This window comes from Myotis brandtii, unplaced genomic scaffold (genome assembly GCF_000412655.1).
Source record: "Myotis brandtii unplaced genomic scaffold, ASM41265v1 scaffold658, whole genome shotgun sequence".
Taxonomy (NCBI): Eukaryota; Metazoa; Chordata; class Mammalia; order Chiroptera; family Vespertilionidae; genus Myotis; species Myotis brandtii.
This window is the reverse complement of record NW_005370558.1, coordinates 1,631,710-1,651,927: the sequence shown is the minus strand read 5'-3', so window position 1 is coordinate 1,651,927 and position 20,218 is coordinate 1,631,710. Positions and strand designations below refer to the sequence as shown.

At 54.7% G+C, this 20,218-nt stretch overlaps 1 protein-coding gene across 7 annotated transcripts in view; it reads left to right on the top strand.

Annotated features, from left to right (window-relative positions):
- AKNA (AT-hook transcription factor) overlaps positions 1-19,603 on the top strand; it is a 50,593-nt gene extending 30,990 nt beyond the window's left edge. For 6 of the 7 annotated variants that reach the window (XM_014528904.1, XM_005880925.2, XM_005880924.2 and 3 more), the window contains 14 exons: positions 119-326; positions 2,540-2,694; positions 2,805-2,987; positions 3,843-4,086; positions 5,373-5,479; positions 6,164-6,375; positions 7,264-7,423; positions 10,716-10,892; positions 11,735-11,850; positions 12,367-12,504; positions 14,291-14,386; positions 16,157-16,282; positions 16,543-16,732; positions 18,485-19,603. In XM_014528904.1, coding sequence (XP_014384390.1) covers positions 119-326; positions 2,540-2,694; positions 2,805-2,987; positions 3,843-4,086; positions 5,373-5,479; positions 6,164-6,375; positions 7,264-7,423; positions 10,716-10,892; positions 11,735-11,850; positions 12,367-12,504; positions 14,291-14,386; positions 16,157-16,282; positions 16,543-16,732; positions 18,485-18,758 — 2,386 coding nt within the window. In that variant the 3' untranslated portion in view covers positions 18,759-19,603. The remainder of the gene's footprint in view (positions 1-118; positions 327-2,539; positions 2,695-2,804; positions 2,988-3,842; positions 4,087-5,372; positions 5,480-6,163; positions 6,376-7,263; positions 7,424-10,715; positions 10,893-11,734; positions 11,851-12,366; positions 12,505-14,290; positions 14,387-16,156; positions 16,283-16,542; positions 16,733-18,484) is intronic. The other variant, XM_005880923.2, reaches the window with a different exon arrangement.
- Positions 19,604-20,218: the final 615 nt, after the last annotated feature.

Genomic DNA, 20,218 nt, shown 5'->3' with positions numbered 1-20,218 from the left:
CCCCGTGGACTAGACCCTCCATGGGCATCCTCTGGGGTACGCTCTGAAGCGCGGCCTCCCAGACATGCCCGATGCAGCTGCCATCCCCAGTGCCCGGAGCTGGTGTTTCCCCTTCCAGGGAGCTGGAGGCGGAGATATTCCAGCTGGGCATTCGCCTGGAAGAACTGAAGGACCACATGGAACAGAACCAGCAGAAGCCTGAGCGAGCCGGGTCAGACTCACCTCTGGACAGCCCCCTGGCCACGCCCTCCCGCCACCGGCCAACGCGCTTGCCTTCTCCCTCGGGACAAGCCCACACGCCGGCCATCCAGACCCTCGACCTTGAGGTATCTCTCTGCCCATTGTGTTGGTCCGTTCCATCCTTCATTCATCTCTTCATTAACTGACTTCTTTACTACATATTTATGGAGTGAGCACCCCTATGCCAGGACCCACGACACATGGTGGGAAATCAGTGGGAAGCACAAAAATAGGTGGCTTCTACCCTCATGGAGTTTTCTGTCTGGTTGAACCAATTACACAGTCATTTAATTGTAATTTTGATCAGTCGTCTGAAGGAGAATTATGGGGTTCTGTGAGAGTAGATAACGGTAACATAAATGAGTTTGAGGGAGTCAGATAAACTTTCCTTGAGGAAGTAATGTTTAAGTGAGATCTGAGGGTGAGGAGGAATGACCAGGAACAGAAGAAGAAAAGCTGTCCAGCAGGGAACACAGCCGGTGCAAAGGGCCTGTGGCTAGCGTATGGGAAGTGAAGGGGCCTCTGAGAGAGGTGGCTGCAGAGGCAGGCAGGGGCTCCATAATGTGGGGGCTGGTGGCTCACATCAAGCATTTGGTCCTAAACTGCCAGGTTTTTAAGTTTTTTTAAAATTTTATTTATTGACGAGAGAGAGAGAGAGAGAGAGAGAGAGAGAGAGACATCAATTTTGGCACTCCACTTATTTACTCATTCATTGGTTGCTCCTCGGATGTGCCCTGATCGGGGATCGAACCTGCAACCTTGATGTAGCTGGACGACGCTCTAACCAACTGCGCCTTCCGGCCAAGGCTAACCTGCTAGGCTTTCAACAGGACATGACCTAAGAAGATTTGCAGGTAGGCCAGTCAGAGACGGGGAGGTGGCAGAGCAGATGGAAAGATGCACACGAGCTTGAGAGGTTTAGAAGGCACATTTGACTGGACTTGGAATGGAACTGAGAGGGGAGGGAGCCAAGGGTGATCTCCAGGCTTCTAGCTTTTGGTACTGGATGGATTTGGAGGCTGTTCACCAAGACAGGCGTTCGTGGACAAGGGCTGTCCGTGGAAGGGGCTTTGTAGACCTTTCTCTAGTCCACGTCACAGCCCCCGAGAGGCAATCATGATCTGTGTTCTGTGGTGGTCGCACAGGTGATGAGGTGGAGTCTCTGCCTCGCGTCTGTCCTCCTTGATGCCTGTGCTCCTTGCCGCCTGTGCTCCTCCCTGCCTGTGCTCCTCCCTGCCTGTTGGCTTCTACCCTCATGGAGTTTTCTGTCTGGTTGAACTAATTACACCGTCATTTAATTGTAATTTTGATCAGTGGTCTGAAGGAGAATTATGGGGTTCTATGAGAGTAGATAGCTTGGATGTCCATCCTGGAATGGAGGAGGGTCAGGAGATATGCTTCTGGCAGGAAATCTGGGTTGAAATCTCAGCTCTGCCCCTTACTTCTGTGTGACTTTGGGCAAATGATTTACGCCTTAGTTACATGTCTGTAAAATGGGTCATAATAATCGTATGTGCTGGTGGAATTGTTGTGAGGTGATCTCTGTACAGTGTCTGGCATGTAGTAGGTGCTCAATTAATGGTAGTTATTGCTGAGAATCATATGATCCAGTCCCTACATTTTGCACGCACATAAAAAGGGTGGTGGTGAGTCTGGCCTATTTTTTACTCTTCCATACCAGCATGAGGAAGGTCCTTAAAAAAAAAGTTGAGTTTAGCCCGGCCAGCATTGTTCAGTGGTTGAGCATCGACCTACAAACCAGGAGGTCACGGTTCGATTCCCCATCAGGGCACATGCCTGGGTTGCATGCTTGATCCCCTATATGTCTGTAGAATGGGTCATAATAATCGTATGTGCTGGTGGAATTGTTGTGAGGTGATCTCTGTACAGTGTCTGGCATGTAGTAGGTGTTCAATTAATGGTAGTTATTGCTGAGAATCATCCAGTCCCTACATTTTGCATGCACATAAAAAGGGTGGTGGTGAGTCTGGCCTATTTATTACTCTGCCATACCAGCATGAGGAAGGTCCTTAAAGAAAAGTAAAGTTTAGCCCGGCCAGCATTGCTCAGTGATTGAGCGACCTACGAACGGTTCGATTCCCCATCAGGGCACATGCCTGGGTTGCATGCTTGATCCCCAGTGTGGGGCGTGCAGGAGGCAACTGATCAATGATTCTCATTGACATTTCTATCTCTCTCCCTCCTCCTTCCTCTCTGAAATCAATAAAAACATATATTTTTTAAAAGTAATGTTTAGGGATCTGCTGAATCTCTGCCCCTCCTCCTTTCTGGCCCCCAGCCTGACGCTCCCAGCACTGACCCCTGCTCATTGCATGTGAACATGGAGGTGAGCCCTGCAGACAGTGAGGTGGAGGACAGGCTGCTGGGCCTCCCGGCCCCTCTCAGGCACAAGGAGCTGCAGGTGGAGCAAGACTTCCATGGGCTCCTGGAGCGGTGAGTGCCCACCAGGAGGGAGCCGGGTATCGGGCCCCATGGCTGGATCTTGGCTGTCCCTGCTGGGCAAAGGTCATGCCCCCCTCCCCCCCGTGTGTGTCCTTCTGCAGGTACCTCAGTGTGAAGTCCCTCCCAGAAGCCATGAGGGCGGAGGAAGAGGGGGAGGAGGAGGAGCAGGGCAGAACCCTGGAAGTGGACGGGTCAGCTTCAGCTCCGGGGAAAGCACAGACCACCAGGCTTCCCTCACAGCAGCTCCCGGTGCAGGTGGAGAGAAGTCACGGGACCCCCCTCGAGTATGTCTGTGAGCCTCCCCCACTCGCCCCAGACCCACTCTGACAAGGGTGCTGACTGTCTTAGTGAGTTAGGCCGCTCTTCACGGTGTGGACATGGCTTTCCTGGCCTGTAGCTCAGCTTCTCTCTGGAATGTGGGACGTGCCCATTGACAGCGCTTGGCTTGGCTTTGGGTTGTGGGATGTGAGTTTCAGGAGGTGAGACGCAGCATTAAACAGTCTTCTCCTTGTCAGTCCGACCATCGAAGTGCATCCAGGAGAGTCTGAATGAGTACTAACATGTCTTTCTTGGGCTTCCTTTAGAGAGAGATGATAGAGATAGAGATAGAGATAGAGATAGAGATAGAGATAGAGATAGAGATAGGGAGAAACGGAGCAGGTCTCGGGCCTGAGCCTTCACCAGGCAAAAGGATCTATGTAGGTAGAATACAACAATATTGTCTTCCTGTTTATTTTAAAGTTAGTTTCTCTTTGCAACACAAAATATCGATCTTCCATTTATAATGGGGACAAAGTCTTTCTGAGTACCGGTAGACGGGCGTTTGTGGAAATGGCTGACAGAGGGAAGATGGGGTACAGATTCCCGAGGCCTGGGAAACGCTGCTTTCACTCATCTGTTTCCACGCTGTTTCCCCTGCGGTGTGTTGGGTGCATTCTTTTGGCATCACATTTTACAGTCGAGAAAAATGAGGTTCAGAGAGGGGAGGTGTCTTGCCCAAGGTCACATAGCTAGAAGGTGACAGAGCCAAAGTGGGCACCCAGGGGTGTCTGACCAGAGCTTGTGCCCTGGACTGCTTGACTCCCAGGGCAGGGCTGCCCGGCTCACGCCAGGTCTGACATCCTCTCCTCCGCTGCCAGGGAGGCTGTGGGGCAGTCGGTGTCCATGAAAGCAGCAGGCTTCCATGCATCCATGGCCGGAGATGGGCACCAGCTGGGTCTGGGCCAGGCCGAGGCAGCTCCCCCGGGCCCTGGTAGGCCACCCCACCCCCGGGGCACCAAGCCGGCGGCGTCCCACCAGAGCAGTCTGACCAGCCTGGAGGGAAGCGGCATCTCCGAGCGCCTCGCACAGAAGTCTCTCTGCCAGGCTGGTGGGCACCTGGAGGTAGGTGTCCAGGGGCACGGGCTCAGCCTCAGGGAGCTTTCTGCCCCCAGGCCTTTGCTCACACGGTTCCTTCTGGGAATGTCTGCTCCTGTCGCTGCCAGTCACCATCCTGCCCAACAGACAGGGCTTAGGCCCAATGCCACCTCTTTGCCTTCGCCTCCCCCAGCCCCGTCCCTCTGCCAGCATCTCCTGTTCCTCCTCTGAGAGCTTGTAGCCCCCTCAGCCCACCTAGCACAGCTGGGGGACTGTTCTGGACTCCATGCCCTGTGTGTGCCATTGGAGCAGGGATTTTAAACCGTAAGCAGGGGTCACAGATCATTATGGAAATGTGACTTGTTGTTACGGAATGTGACTTGTTCCCAGAGAATCACACACACACACACACGCACACGCACACGCACGCACACGCACACGCACGCACACGCGGAATGTCTGCTCCTGTCGCTGCCAGTCACCATCCTGCCCAACAGACAGGGCTTAGGCCCAATGCCACCTCTTTGCCTTTGCCTCCCCCAGCCCTGTCCCTCTGCCAGCATCTCCTGTTCCTCCTCTGAGAGCTTGTAGCCCCCTCAGCCCACCTAGCACAGCTGGGGGACGGTTCTGGACTCCATGCCCTGTGTGTGCCATTTGAGCAGGGATTTTAAACTGTAAACAGGGGTCACAGATCATTATGGAAATGTGACTTGTGTTACGGAATGTGACTTATTCCCAGAGAATCACACACACGCACACACATGCGCACACGTCGTCCTAATGCCATGGTAAGGCATCCGCACTGGAGCGTGAGGGCAGGCCCTGGCTCACTGTGTGTGCTCTGTGCCTTGCACATGGGCCCGGGTGTGCAGGGAGTGTGGTGGAGTTCCTTTTCCGATTCACTGGGCATTTCTGCAGTCAGAGAGGACCATGGTGTCCAGGCCCAGGCCAGGCGACACGAAAGTGAGCCACCTCTCCCCATAATGGGACCGCTGTCCCCTCTTTCTGTTCCTCAGCTTGGGAGTCTGCAGTGCCCCTCCCCAGGGCCGCGGCTACCACTCCTCAGGGAAGGGGGACTCCCTCAGGGTCCTCTCAGGGTGTGGAGTCCCCGCTCTTGGACTGGGTCTCATGGGACTCCACACCTGGGGACCCTCACCCCTGGGCCTGGCTGTTGGGAGCTGGGCCAGTCTCCCCAGTCCAGTCTGTCAGCCTCTGGAATGTGAGGCCCCAGGCCAGGACTCGGAAGTCTTCCCAGTCTTCCCAGTCTGCCTCGGGCACATTCCTCGGACTTAAAGGGACACTGCCTCTTTCAGGAGTCCTGGATGGCATCCCCCGAGACAGACAGTGGCTTTGTGGGCTCAGAAACCAGCAGAGTGTCGCCCCTAACACAGACCCCAGAGCATCGGCTCTCCCACATCAGGTACCCCGGGGACCCCACCATTGTCCCCTCAGTGCCACACGCCTGGGAATCGAGGGACCTGTGAGCCCAGAGCAGGGGCTGATGGTCTGGGATTTCTTAGAGCCTTCACTCATCCCCCCAACAATGCTTCCTCGCCCCCATCTTATTGATGGGGGAACCGAGGCTCAGAGAGGGAAAGGGACTGCCCAGCATCACCAGCCAGTTAGAGATAAGGGTGTGTCGAGCACATAACCGAGCAAATGGTGAATGAATAATAGAAACTGGGAGGGTGGCGTGAGGCGAGCAAAGGACCAGGACAGAGGGCAGTTGGGATGGCTACCTGGGGAAGAGAGAGGGTGGAGGGACTCAGGTGAAAGGTGAGTTGATTGAGCCTCAGAGCCAGGGGGTGGCCCCACGGGGACCCCCATGGCAACCGGGGCTGCAGGGGAAGAAAGGATTGGAAATTCTGCTTCTCTGTGTATCTCCAAAAACAAAATGGAGCTTTTTAATTTTGCATAGATGGGTAGGCAGGTGGGCAGCTGGCGGGTGATAAAGGCATGTGTAATGGGGTGCGTCCTCAGAAAGACCCCTCCAGGGTGCACAGTCCTAAAGTCCAGAGCCATTGGTTTAGGGTGTGGAGGGGCTTGGAGGCTGTGGCCTCTCTCTACGTGACCTCAACATGTCTCTCCCTCTGTGATCCCCTAGTACCCCAGGGACATTAGCGCAGCCCTTCACTGCTTCTGTGTCCCGGGATGCAGCCTCCCACCCCCATACCAGGGGTCCGCCGGTCCCCAGAACAGCCACTGAGCCGAGAACGCCCAGGAGTCGAGCCCAGAGGCACCCCTCCACCCGGGACAGCCCTCTCCGCCAGAGGGCACCCAGCTTCCTCCTGGAGCCGGCGGTGGCAGCCGAGATGGGTGAGTGGATGTACCTGGGTTGGCCAGGCCCTGGCGGTGGCCGGATTGCCTGGATTAAAGAAATCAAACCCACAAAAAACTTGCATTACCCTTTAAGATACAAAATATCATACAGGCTCATTGTAGGAAAATTTGAAATTACAGGCAGGAAGGACACAAGGGAACAAAAGAAAAAAAAATACACTGCAAACTGTCCATGCTGACATTTTGGTGTAGAACCCGCGGGCTGCTTTCTATGCCAGTGTGTGTGTGTGTGTGTGTGTGTGTGTGTGTGTGTGTGCACGTGTGTGTGTGTGAGTATATGCGTGTGTGTGCACGCATGTGTGTGTGCTGATTTCCATATACCTAAAATGGAAATAGGATCATATTATACATGAATGTTTGATAACCTTTTCCCCCCATTAATCACTGTATCATGAACACTTTCCATGTCTATAAAATCTATCTCTAATTATTTTTTTACATTTAAAAATGCATGTGGGCTTTTTACTGAAATAAAACGTACAGGAAAGAACACAAATGATGTGTTTTCTCAAAGTGAACACAGACCAAGAAACGAAGCATGATCAGAGCGTCGGCACCCCCGCCAGCCCCTTCCATCGCTCCTGCCCTCCCAAGGGGAACCACTGCTCTGATGTCTAAAACCTCAGATTAGTTTTGCCTCATCATTTAAATTTTTTTAATGAAACTTTAACTTAAAGTTTTATTAATTAATCATAGAAGTCTTACACTGGTTTTGAGGTTAGTGGCTCACTGACCTCATCAGGAACTTCATTTGTGACCTCAGCCAGGCACTGTCTCTTCACCCCCCATTCTTGCACCCAGACAAGTTTGCACAGTGAGGGTCTTCTCCACTTAACTCCCTTTGGTCTCCGTCTGCCTCCCCAGCGGTCCCTGGCTCGCAGCTGGAGGGGCGAAAGCGGATTTCCGAGCAGCTCCGCCCCAGCACGGGAAGCAGCCCAGCCTCCACCCAGGGCCCTGCAGCGGCGGCTCTGTCCCCCGGACCAGCAGACACCACCTCAACCCTCCTCACCAGGACAGGGCGAGAGTAAGTCAGGTGCTTGGGCACTGCACATTCAAGGTCGTCACAGAGATCAGAGAGTGATGCCGGGGGAGGCAGGGGCTTGCTCAGCCCTCACATCCAGCGCTGGCTCCCGCCTCCCAGGCTATTGCTGTGGGACCTCAATGACACGTCTCCACCAGTGGGAAATGACCTGGAGGGTCACCTTTCGGGTGCTGAAACCTCTCTTCCTGCCCCCCAACATGTCCCTCCCAAGATATGTCTGCACTAGCCAGGGATGTGTTTTCTGCAGTTTATGCATTCATTGTATGAACTGAGAAGAGACTTTTTCTTTCTTTTTTAAAAAAAATATGTTCCTATTGATTTTTTTAGAGAGAGAGGAAAGGAGAGGGAGAGGTAGAAACATGGATGCATCAACATCCATAGGCTGCCTTCTGCACGCCCCCTGCTGGGGATCGAGCCCACAGCCTTGGCACGTGCCCTGACCAGGAGTCAACTGGTGACCTCCTGGTGTGTGGGTTGACGTTCTACCACTGAGCCACCCTGGCCGGGCAAGACTGTTTTTCACTTCTCTTCTTTTTAATCCAAGCACAGTTTTTCTGCTAAGAAAGTAGTTCCTTGCTTGGTGGAGCAGAAATGGGGAAATAGGTTGGTCAGCTGTCTTACCTCTCCTCTGAGTTGCTTTTGGCCCAGTGATCCATCTCAAGCCTTTGCTGGGACGGGGTGTCTGCCCAAGAATCCTGGGGTGCACCGGGGAGACAGTTGTGCAGTAACCACCCGAAACCTCCACGGCTTGTGCAATCATGGGGCCGTGTGTGCTGTTGTCTTTGTAAAGTCAGGTCCAGCTGCTGGCGTTTGGCTTCCAGGCCTGAGTTTAGTGAGTGTACCCCTGCGGTCTCCCTGACATTCGTATGGGAATTCGAGGCGTAGGAATAGAATAGTGGACGAGACACTGTACTTGGCCTCATGAGGCTCCCATCTTGTAAGATGGACAAAGAAACAGGTGGTCACCCCCCTAAGTGTGGTAAGTACAGTGATGGCAGAGGCTCGACGAGCTGTGGAAACACAGAGAAGGGGCATTTAGCTCAGTCAGAGGCTTCAGGGAGGGCTTCCTGGAAGAAGTGGTATCTCAGCCGAGATCAGAGGAAGAGTCATGAAAGAGTATCCCAGCAGAGGGAACAGCATGTGCAAAGGACTCGAGGTGAGAGGGCACCATCATCTTGAGGAGTCAAATGTTCATTCTAGCCAGACCCTTGAGTGAGAGGTGATGGGTGTTGAGCAGTAAAGGCAGAGAGGTCGATGGGGAGACGTGGGTGGGGGATCTTGGATGCCACGGTTAGAGGTTTGGATGGTGGCTCAGCTCAGAGGTGTTCCCTGAATATTCATGAATGCATACAGACTCACGTGAGCACAGTGAGGGGATCTTAAGCAGGGCAGTGGTGTAGTCAGGTTGACGTCTTAGAAAGAGTTCTCTGGCCGTTACATGTGTGAGAATGGAGGCCTGGAGACTGAGAGGGTGCCTCACCCAAAAGAGAGGTGTTGGGTGGGGATGGGAGGGGTGGGAGAGGCATCTGATAAAGGGCGTTGGGCCCAAAGGACTTGGTAGTTGGGTGTTCAGGGAAGGAGTAGGGTGTAGAATGACTCCGATTTTTGGCTGGCCATACAGTTGGATGCTGATATGGAGATGGGGACCCCAGGAGGGGGAGTAAGTTGGCAGGGAAAGATGAATTTAAGGGTCAGCTGAGTCACTAAAGAATTGTCAGAAAAATTGAGATCCTGATAGAAAGATGCCAGAGAGAGCAACACCCAGCTGGGTGTTCCAACTCCCAGGCCCTGGTTCAGCGGCCTTGGGCAGGGCCAGGCTGCCGGAGCTGCCTCGGTCCTGCCTGCCAGGGGTTAACTGGTGACAGAGTCCGGCTCTCCTGCAGCCGCCACCCTCACAGTTGGCCTTGGAAACCCCAACAAGCGTCTCCCTGGGCATTGCCAGGGAGACCAGCTGCCCTTGGTCGCACTGCAGGGTCACAGCAGGAGCTGGAGAGAGGCCTCCCTCTCCCTCCAGTCACCCACCTGAGAGTTGATGTTTGCTGGCGGTGGTGCCAGGAGACACCCATGGGTCCCGGGGCCGCCAGGCAAGTGCTAACCCTGAGGGGAGCCCCCATCCTGGAAGCTGGCCCCAAGCAATAGATGGAGAGCCCGCGTCAGCCCGGAGGATGGTCATACCGAACCAGCCTCGGACGCTCCGTTGGGGTTGGAGTCGGGAGGGGGGTTGTGTGTGGCAGTGGGAGTGTTGGGTGGGATTGTCTGCCAGGGTGCCAGACACCCTGAGAGCGAGACTGGAGAGTCGGGGACTGGTTGGAGAGAAATACAAACTTACTCCCTAGTTGCTAGGGGCTCGTTGAGACACCTTCCGATACGAGGTGCGCTGTGTTTGGGGTTCGCAGGGATTCCAGCAGCCCCTTCGCTCTGCTCCCTCTTGGAGCCCCGAGTCCCGGTCAGCAGCGTTCCCAGAGCTCCTGTGCAGTGTGAGGGTCTCGGGCTGTGCGACAGGAGGCCTGCTCCTGGCTGCCCATGGCCCACTGTCTGGCCGGGGAGGCAGGTAGACAAGCATCATCTGCCAGGAGCGGAGAGATGGGCTTGGACCACATAGGAGGCATCTGGGGGAAGCCAGGAGGGAGGGGCCAGGCCTGAATGGATAGTGAGGATTTCTACAGACAGAGGTGGAAAGAGGGAGGGCAGCCCGGGCCCAGGGCCGGTCAGAATTCAGATGTTAAAGGGAGACCTCAGCCCCTACTCTCTGTATTCTGCTCCCTTGTCTCTGTCGAGAACTGGTCACCAGTGGTCAGAACAGCCACTCAGAGGCCCTGCATGTTAGGACCGGTGAACCTCAGAGGCATTTCTGCTCTGTTCACCGAATGTGCGGGACATGATCGCAGAGAGGTTCGAGACGCGCAGCAAGGCCCTGGGCAGGGAGATGCGTTGGTTGGAGCATTGTCCCAAACACCAAGGTTGCGGGTTCAATCCCTGGTCAGGGCACGTACCAGGAATAGCCAATGAATGCACAATAAGTGGCGCAACAAATCGGAGTTTCTCTGTCCCTGCCTCTGCCTGTCTCTCTGCCTCTCTCTCTCTCTCTCTCTCTCTCAAAAAAAAGATGGTGGCAGGAAAAGTGAACACACAGGGAAGTTCTAGAATCAGATGGCAGCGGGTTGGGCCCTGTGCCTCCTAGGAAAGACAAGGCTGCTCCATCGGGCAGCACTCGGGGTGGCTGAGCTCCCCTCATCTGCATCTGTCCTCCGTTGCTGTCTCCACCCCACCCCAGCCAGGCCATCCGCGAGCTGCAAGAGGAGGTGTCCCGGCTCCGGCTCCGGCTGGAGGACAGCCTGCACCAGCTGCCCCAGGGCAGCCCCACACAGCCAGAGTCCACCTTCAACCACCCTGTCCGGGCTCGGGACCGGCCAGCTGACTCCCCAGCCAACTGGGGCATCCACTATGGCAGGTGGGTGACCCCCAAACTCCCACCCCAGTGCTTCGGCGGCAGCCGCAGAAGGTAGACATGGCTGACCTCTGGCTCTCCCCAGAGATGTGGACACGGGCACAGCCACACCCCTCTCTCACTCATGTACTCATTCGTTCACTCAATCATTCATTTACTCTTACTTTTTTTACTATGTAATATTTGATGCATAAAAATATAGTAAATATATGTGTTAATAATAAAGTGACATAATGAATATCCCTGAACTCACCACCTAACTAGTGAATATTTTCAGGACTCTCACCCACTGCCTCAGCAGACATCCATGACGATAACATGAAATCAGCTAACTTTGAATGCTTCTCTGGGAGGCTCTAGGCCAGTGGTTCTCAACCTGTGGGTCGCGACCCCTTTGGCGGTCGAACGACCCTTTCACAGGTGTCGCCTAAGACCGTCCTGCATATCAGATATTTACATTACGATTCATAACAGTAGCAACATTACAGTTATGAAGTAGCAACGAAAATAATTTTATGGTTGGGAGTCACAACATGAGGAACTGTATTTAAAGGGCCAGAAGGTTGAGAACCACTGCTCTAGGCTGAGGATTTTATGGGCCTTGTCTCACTAATCCTTCTAACAACCCTCTGAAGTAATTGCTCTGATTATTCCCATTTGACAGATGAGGAAACTGAGGGTCAGAGAGGCCCAGAGCCACTTTCTGTGATTCTAACTGCAGGGTCTTTAGTTTGGACCGTGCTCTCCTCGTCCCATTACGAATATTTCTCTGGGTTGGCCTTCTCACCGCATAAAACCTCATCCGGTGACATCAGCTCTTTCTCTCTATCTCTCTCTTTTGCTAGTAAATCCACAGAGAGATTGTCCCGTGAGTCTGGAGGTGCAGAGTCACCTGTCCCCACAGGAAGGCGGCGAGCCAGGTCCTCCTCGGTGCCGCGGGAGGTGCCCCGACTGTCCTTGAGTAAGTGACCACCGGCCAGGGCTGATTTCTGGCGGCCAGTCTGGGCCTGTTGTTCAGGGACCGTAGCAACAGGCTTAGACAAAACTTGGAGAAGGCTTTTGTGTATCTGTTTTAGACAATCTCACTTCACCTTCCCTGCAAGACAGGTCCTATTATGCATGGCCTGCAGATAAGGACACCCATGCCCACAAGTGCAGGGGACTTGCCTGAAGTCACACAGCTCTGGAATCAGTGGCCGGGGTCAGCCCCAGGTCACTCCTTCCTGGCCGTGTGACCTTGACCGGGTTGTTTACCTGTTCCGTGCAATTAAAGGGACAGCTAACGGTGCAGGAATGATAGCATCTGCCTCCTGGGGTTGCTGTGGGGGTGCAGGACACTGTATGGGCAGTGTCTAGACCAGTGCTGAGCACCAAGGCAGGGGTCCCAATGTGTCAGCTGTCATTACTGAGGGCGGATCTGCATGAGCTGCATGAGCCCCACGGCCTGCGCCCTCTGATAACCCTCTTTCCACCCTAGGTTCCGAGTCTGAGCCAACCTCCCCCCGGCTGTCCTCTCCGAAGGGCAGGACCACCAAGGACAGCCCCCAGGAAGCTCGGGACAAAACGAGAGGAATGCGCAGCACCGGACGGGTCACCTTCCGCGGTCAATATACAGGTGGGCAGAAGGGAGGGCGGAGGGGTATGGCCCCCAGGATGGTCTCCTCTGCCATTTAGCCGTTCAAAGATTACATTTCTACGAGTCCTGTGATACAGAAAACTTCAGGGAGCATCGCCTCTGTGAATCTCAGTGCATGTGTCCATTCGTTCATTCAGCAGATAGTTTCTGCTGCCTCCCCTATGCCTGGGACCATGCTTGGTCCTGGGGAAGCCCTTTCCGCCGGGCCATGGTAAAGAGGTTTATGAGGCGCCTGCTGTTTGCAGGACCTGAATCGTTTACTCCAGGCAGACCTTCAGGTCTGACTCCCCAGGGACCTCTCTCTTACATACTAGGCACCCGGCACCTAGTAAAGCTTGAGGTGACTCATAGTAGGATTTCAAAGTGCTTAACATGAAAACAAATATGGATAGGGCGCCTGCCTTCATGAATCCAACTGCCCAGTGGAGAAGACACTAACAAGCAAGCATTTACAGCAACTGTGTTGATGGTATGGTTAGTGAGTGAGTGAATGGCATGGCTCTCACCCTCGCCTCACTGGGAGGGAGAGGGGTGAACCTCAGATCCGCCTGCTGGGCGCTGAGGACAAGGCAGGAAACAAGGGACATGTGCCCTGCCCCAGTGGAGTAGACAGAGGCCAAGGAGGCAGAAGTGAGAGCAACAGTGAGTCCAGGGGACCCCAGTGTGACACCCCGCACGGCAGAGGCGAGAAGGGGGAGGAGTAATCAGGCAACATTCAGAAGGTCTTATTTGAGACTCCGAGATGAACAGGGCAGGGGATGGGTCAGGATCTGAGAGTCTGACCAACGTTCCAATAACAGCGAGCCCTTTGTATCTGCCAGGCGCTGGGCAGCCTGCCTCCTGGACATGGCCCCATTCAGTCCTCCCAACAAGCCACTCACAAGCTGTTATTACTCTAGGGTGGGTCTGGGATTAGCTGCACCTGCTCCCCGAGCTGCATGACCCCCATGCACAAGCCATTCGCATCCCAGCCAGCTACTCGGGTCTGGGGAGAGTGACAACGCTCTTTGTCACTGCTTTTCACATCTGCCTGGCTTGCTCTCGGACCCTAACTGAGCCTGGGTTACTTGATTGCTTCTGTATGTTGAGAACTAGGCAGGTGGTACCTAAGTAGGATCTGAGATGAAATGAGCCTGAGAGAGCTCACCATAATCAGAAAGACCAATGTGTCTTTATGTACATGTTATGTATGTACGTACACATATATTTATATATATATACACTGGGGGCGGGGGGGGGGGGGGGGGGGGGGGGGGGGGTCCCTCAGCCCGGCCTGCGCCCTCTCACAGTCTGGGAGAACCTCAGGGGATGTCCAACTGACGGCTTAGGACTGCTCCCCACAGGAGCGGGCCTAAGCCGTCAGTTGGACATCCTTAGCACAGCCACAGAAGCGGGAGAGGCTCCTGCCACAGCTGCTGCACTCACCAGCTGTAATCCTGGCTTCTGAATGAGCGGTGCTCCCCCTGTGGGAGTGCACTGACCAACAGCGGGCAGCTCCTGCATTGAGTGCCTGCCCCCTGGTAGTCAGTGCACGTCATAGCGAGCAGTTGAGTGGCCTTAGCATATCATTAGCATATTACACTTTGATTGGTTGAATGGGCAACTGGACACTTATCATATTAGGCTTTTATTATATAGGATACGTATTTATGCACATATATCATGTGTCCCCACAATAGAGAGACAGAGAGGTCATTATACTAACCCCCCTCAATCCTGCAGCCATGTAGGGAGCTGGCACAAACTGTTCTGTGTTCGTCCCCAGGCCAGGAGTACCATGTTCTGCCCCCAAAGATAGTACCAAGAGGCAATAGCACAGTCTCCTGTCCCCACTGCCAGCCTGTGAGGACCCAGGACGCAGGTAAGGGATGGAAGCGGCAAGGGCAGGGAGGGGAGGGTAATATCTGGCCAGATGTGGGCCTGCCCTGAGCTTGGAGGCAGGTCAAAGGTACAGACCAGGGAACTGGATTTTTCCGGGATTCTCTGGCCTCCCAGGCTGTCCTGCCCTCACACCTGTTGCTCCAGGTGCTGCGGCCTAAAGCCACCCTCCTTGACCTTAACATGGAGAAACCAGGGACATGATTTAAGCAGTTCCATAAGAGTCCTACTAGGAGGGTGTGGCCAACAGGGGACTGGCAGCAGCGATTACATCTTATCTCCCCTCCCTGCTCCCTCCCCTCCCATTCTTTCCCCCAAACCCAACAGGGAAGACTCGTGGGGAGAGCAGTGGCCTGAGAATATGGACATTGGGTTCTAGTCCCAGCTCTCCCCACTGACCTGCGGTGTGATGTTAGGAAAGTTCCTAACTTCTCTGGGCTTCAGGTTCCACTTCCATAATGAAAGGGTTGGAGATGGGCTCTGGGGTCTTTCAAGCAATGATGATGATAATGATGGAGCTGACATTTATTAATCCCCTACTGTATACAGGGCATCATGCTAAGGGTTTGACAAACATTAATCCTTGCAAGTCTATGAAGTAGGTTTTGCCTGCTTTGTTATTGTGGCCATTTTATGAGTGGGGAAGCTCAGAGAGGTCAAGGAACTTGCTTAGGGGCATATAGCTTACAAGTGGTAGAGCCGTGATTTGAACCCAGATCCTTGTGACTCCAGAGTCCTAGCACTTTACTATGTCCCTCTTCCTTTATTGGAGTTCCAATAGTCCTCTCCATTCGCTCGTTCATTCATTCCTTCATTCATTCACTAACCACCTTCCAGTGCTGTGCGCTGAGCCCTGTCCCCAAGGACCTCTAGACCAGCGGTTCTCAACCTGTGGGTCGCGACCCCTTTGGCGGTCGAACGACCCTTTCACAGTAGTCACCTAAGACCATCCTGCATATCAGATATTTACATTACGATTCATAACAGTAGCAACATTACAGTGAAGTAGCATAATTTTATGGTTGGGTCACAACATGAGGAACTGTATTTAAAGAGCCAGAAGGTTGAGAAACACTGCTCTAGACAATGACACAGTGGAGTGGTCAGAGCTGGGGTGGGGAGCACAGGGCGGCTGAGGAGCACATAACTCAGCCTGGTGTGTGGGAGGGTTTCCAGAGGGAGCGATGGCTGAGCTGAGGCCTGAAGAACAAGTGGACTGGCCCTGGAACTGACCCAGAGGGGGCATCGAGGATCTGCCTGGGAGAGAACAAGGCGGCCCAGTCTCCTGCTAACTGGGCAAGTTGAGGCCTCTGCTGACCCTCTGGTGCCCGGGAGCATTGTGGGTACCCCCCCATGGAGGAGGGGCCTGTCTCTGTGGGGGAAGGACCACAGGCCCTGGCTGCAGTCAGGAGAGCTGGGCTTGGGGTCAGACAGAGGACCGCCGCCTCCCAGCCTTGACACCCTGGCGAATTCTTCAGCCTCTCAGAGCCTCAGCATTTCCATCTGTAAAGGGTGGAGTGACAGCAACAGCTAGCCCAGTGGCTGGTTGGATTTGATAAAATAATGCATGAAGGCCCTGAGCAGACGGCCCGGCTCATTTAATGTGGCCTCTCACTGTCATGGTTGCCGTCAGTATTGTGTCCTCTGCACGGTTCCTGAGGGAAGCTCAGTGCTTTGGGGGGTCGGCTTAGGAGGCTCCAGGCCTGATGCCTCAGACAATCCCCCAACCCCACATCTCTTTCTGGTCTTCCAGGTGGTGCTGTCGCCAAGGACCCACTGAGACCATCTCCCACTGATGCCCCTCGATGTCCCCTGTGTGGTCAAGCTGGGTCCCCTGGGTCCCCCGCAGAGGGTGACGGCCCAGACGCAGCCACCTCTGGTAGGGACAGATGCTCAGGCTCTTCCCTCAGCTCAGCCAGGGGGGGCTTGGGGCCCATGTAGGTTCACAGGGCGGCTGCCCCCCCCTTCCCCCCCCCAACTGGAGCACACTGGGCAGAGGGTTCGCCTCCCAAATCCGGGCACTCCCAGCACAGCCAGCCCAGTGTCCAGCTCTCACAGGGCAGGGCCTGGGCGGACCCTCTGTTCTCTGCTAGATTTTCCAGGTGGTCATACTGTCTCTCTGGTGTCCTTACCTGGCAGGGGCAGGAAAGTCCACAAGGAGGAACGCACCTTCCGCTTCCAGCCCCAAGCAGAGGAGCAAGCGGGTGGGGTCCCCGCCCGCGCCACCCCCGGGACTGTGGTATCTGGCTGCTGCGCCTTCGGGACCAGCCCCTCCTGCGTTTGCCTACGTCTCCTCGCTTCCCATGATGCCTTATCCGTCAGCCACTGTGTAAGAACCCTGTTCCCACTCTCCCGGCCTCTGTCTAATTGCTTAATAACTAGTATGGGGCCGTGTCAGGCAGCAGAGCACCTGGGCGTGTGTACCCCGTTGTCTTCTCCTGCGTATATGATGTGCCCGGCTGGTGGGAAGCAGAGGCGTAGGGCACCTTCGAGCCCCAGACCCCCATGAGGCTCCGGCTACAGTGTCACTCTCAACTGAGTCCAGAAAAGTCCTTCAGGAACCTTCTGCTCGGGCAACTCTAAGAAGCTGTGCTGCGTGCTCAGGCCTCGGCACGGGTGGAGACGCCTGCCTGTGCTCCCACTCACTGGGCAGGGAAGGTTTCACCTGGACTTTGGTGGCCCCGGAGAAACTCTGAGTGTCTGCTGTCACCTTGGGGTCTCTATTTCTGCGGCCGTTCCATGTCCTTCCAGGCTCAGACCTGTGGACAGAACTAACCAGCGTGCTGTGCCCAGGCGTGGATGGGCCAGGGGGGGAGGAGAAGGGCCCCGGGCTCAGGGCCCGACAGCCCTGACCGGCATAGCCACGTCATTGTTTTGGGCAGGTCACTGTTCCTCTGTGACATGGGCTGTGGTGAGGATGAAATGAACTAATAAATGTATGGACAGTCCGTACTGCATAGAGCAGTGGTTCTCAACCTTCTGGCCCTTTAAATACAGTTCCTCATGTTGTGACCCAACATAAAATTATATTCGTTGCTACTTCATAACTGTAATGTTGCTACTGTTATGAATCGTAATGTAAATATCTGATATGCAGGATGGTCTTAGGCGACCCCTGTGAAAGGGTCATTGGACTCCCAAAGGGGTCGTGACCCACAGGTTGAGAACTGCTGGCGTAGAGGGTGCCCCGGAACCATAGTGCTTCTAATGCTGCTGCAACTTGGGCTGATGGGGCCCTAAATGTTCTCCAGCTGCAAGACTGAGCATGCTCAGAGGCTGAGGCCTGTGCGCCCTCTAGAAAGCTGCATGCGCCTCTGGTGGTCCGCTGCCTTATAGCCCCTGCTTGCTAGCCAGGATGGTTGGTTGGGTTTTGTTTTTGTGGTGTCTGCACCCAGGGAAGTTTTGGTTAACTCTCAAGCCAAACTGGTCCTCAAATTCTCAGAAGGTAGAGATGTGTGGGCACGGAGTAATTAACCCAGATGGTCCCTGAAGGGGGAAATTGGATTCAAGAAGCTGGTTTATTGGTCACTGGGTTCAGGTGACATGTATCAGCATCTAGTGCACTGGTTCTCAACCTTGGCTGCACATTAGAATCACCTGGGAATCTTTTTAAAATCCTGATTTCTGGGCCTCCTCCTTCGGAAATTCTGTTTCTTTGTTACTAATGTTGTGGCCCCACTCCATAACAAAGAAACAGAATTTCCGGAGGATGAGGCCCAGAAATCAGGATTCCAGCAAAGCCCTTTGTACACTGCACAACAATGCAAGTTAGAAAGTGGAGGATCGGCAGTAAGACCAGAGTTTACAGGGTGCCAGCCAACGACTCAGGCCAAGGCCTCCTGAACGCATTTCTGTTTCATTTAAGTGAAATGGTTCTTTAGCCCCCCCATCTCACACACTTGACTCCACAGCACAGGGGCTGCCTCTGTTGTTCCCATTTTAGAGGTGAAGAAACTGAGACCTAGAGCGTAGGGGCCAGCGGACTAGCTGGGCTCAGAACAGGGTTGGTTACAAACCCGGCGCTCCTTGCCTGCACCCAGCCTTCTCTGAGGCTAACGGCCCACTTCCCTCTTCTCCTCAGGTTCCATGCGCCTCCAGGAGGACCTACCTCAGCCCCCTCTACCCCTTCAGCCCGACCAGCTGCCGAGTGGCCCCCCGCAGCCTCCTCTCGGGCAGCTGGAGGGCACCGGCGCTCCATCCAGCTGGACCTGGAGGACCTGGAGGAGCTCAACAAGGCCCTGAGCCGAGCCGTCCAGGCGGCTGAGAGTGTGCGCGCCACCACCAAGCACATGAGGCGCTCCCTGTCAGCCGACCTGCGCCAGGCCCACAGCCTGCGGGGCTCCTGCCTCTTCTGATGGCACTGGGGGTTCAGAGACAGATGGTGGACAGGTGGGCGTGCAGCCTGCTGCCATATTCTCTGAAGGCCCTGCGGACCCCTCATGAGGAGTTCTCCCTCCAGCACAGGCCCTGCTGCTCAGACTCGATGTTTGCAAAATGGGAGAGCTCTGCTCATCAAGAGAAGTTGCTTCACAGGCACCAGCCCCTGAAGGAGGTGCGGGGACCAAGGCCACCTTCTGCCCAGGTGCAGTCCCTGGGAGTGTCCAGCACGTGTCCACCTCCAGCTAATAATATGCATTTTATATACGGGGACACTTCTTAAACGGAGGAGTTTTCCCGGGCTTCCTACTCCTCAGGAAGCCACATAAGAAGGGGTGGGGCCGGGGGCTCTGGCACAAGCCTGGCCATCGGCCTGAGATCTGCCGCTTGGCCTTCGGCATCTCTGGAAAGCCGTGGCTGGAGGTGGGACCCTCTGGGACCATTGGAATATCTTGGGGTGCCAGCCCCCAGGATGACCTGCGCCCAGCTTCTCTTTGATTGGAGCAGCCTTTCCCATGGGATGGAGACACCCCAGGAAGCCATCCTCCATGGCCCCTCTCCGTACCTCATCTTGAGACCCCCGCTCTGTCCTCGGGATCCCTGTGGAATTGGGCCAGTGGCCAGCCTACCTGCCAGGCCGTGACCTATCCCCCTCACCATAGCAGCGCGTACCTCAGCTTTTCTGGAATGTGTGTGCATCAGTGATATTTGTATATTTGGGGCATTAGAAAAGTCTATTTTCGTTATGAGACAAATGAAGAAGAATGAATATTGATCATAAAAAAAAGAAAAGCCAGAAAACCCCAAAAACATTCCCAAAGTTTCTGGTGTTTGTGGTGTATATCAATTGACCTGTGGTTTCTAAAGTCAGTTTGGTGGGGTGGAAGGTTGACACAGCCATCGCCCCTTCCCCACCCGTGGGCCTGTTGGGGGCACATTCCCACTCTTCCTGCCTCCCTCTAGAGGCTTCTGTGTTTCCAACATTATTTCCAACATTCCCCCTGTCTCTGCCCTGGCCCTGGCGCTCACCTAGTCAGGCCCCGCCCAGCTCACCTCCCAGATGGACAGGATGATGTTTGCCATAAGGTCCTACAATCCTGGCACCGTGCCCTGTGCCTGAGTCCTCTCCACCCCTTACCCACCTGAACTCCCGCTTTGGGTCCTCTGCCTTATGTTCCTCAAACGTGTCCTCTCAGACCCTTGGTTTTTAGCAGGTACAGCAGGTGTTATCAAGCTGCTAATCTTTCTAGGCTGTTTGAGATACCCCAGACTCCCCCTCCTGCAGAAGGAACCTTCTCATGCTGGGCTCCCACACCACGTGCCATCGTCCATCCTGGTATGTGTGCTGGGGTTACAGCAGGGGCTTCTGCAGCCAGGGGCACAGGCTTCAACGTGAATGAATAGTGAATGAATGAGTGAGTGAGCAATAGACAACCTG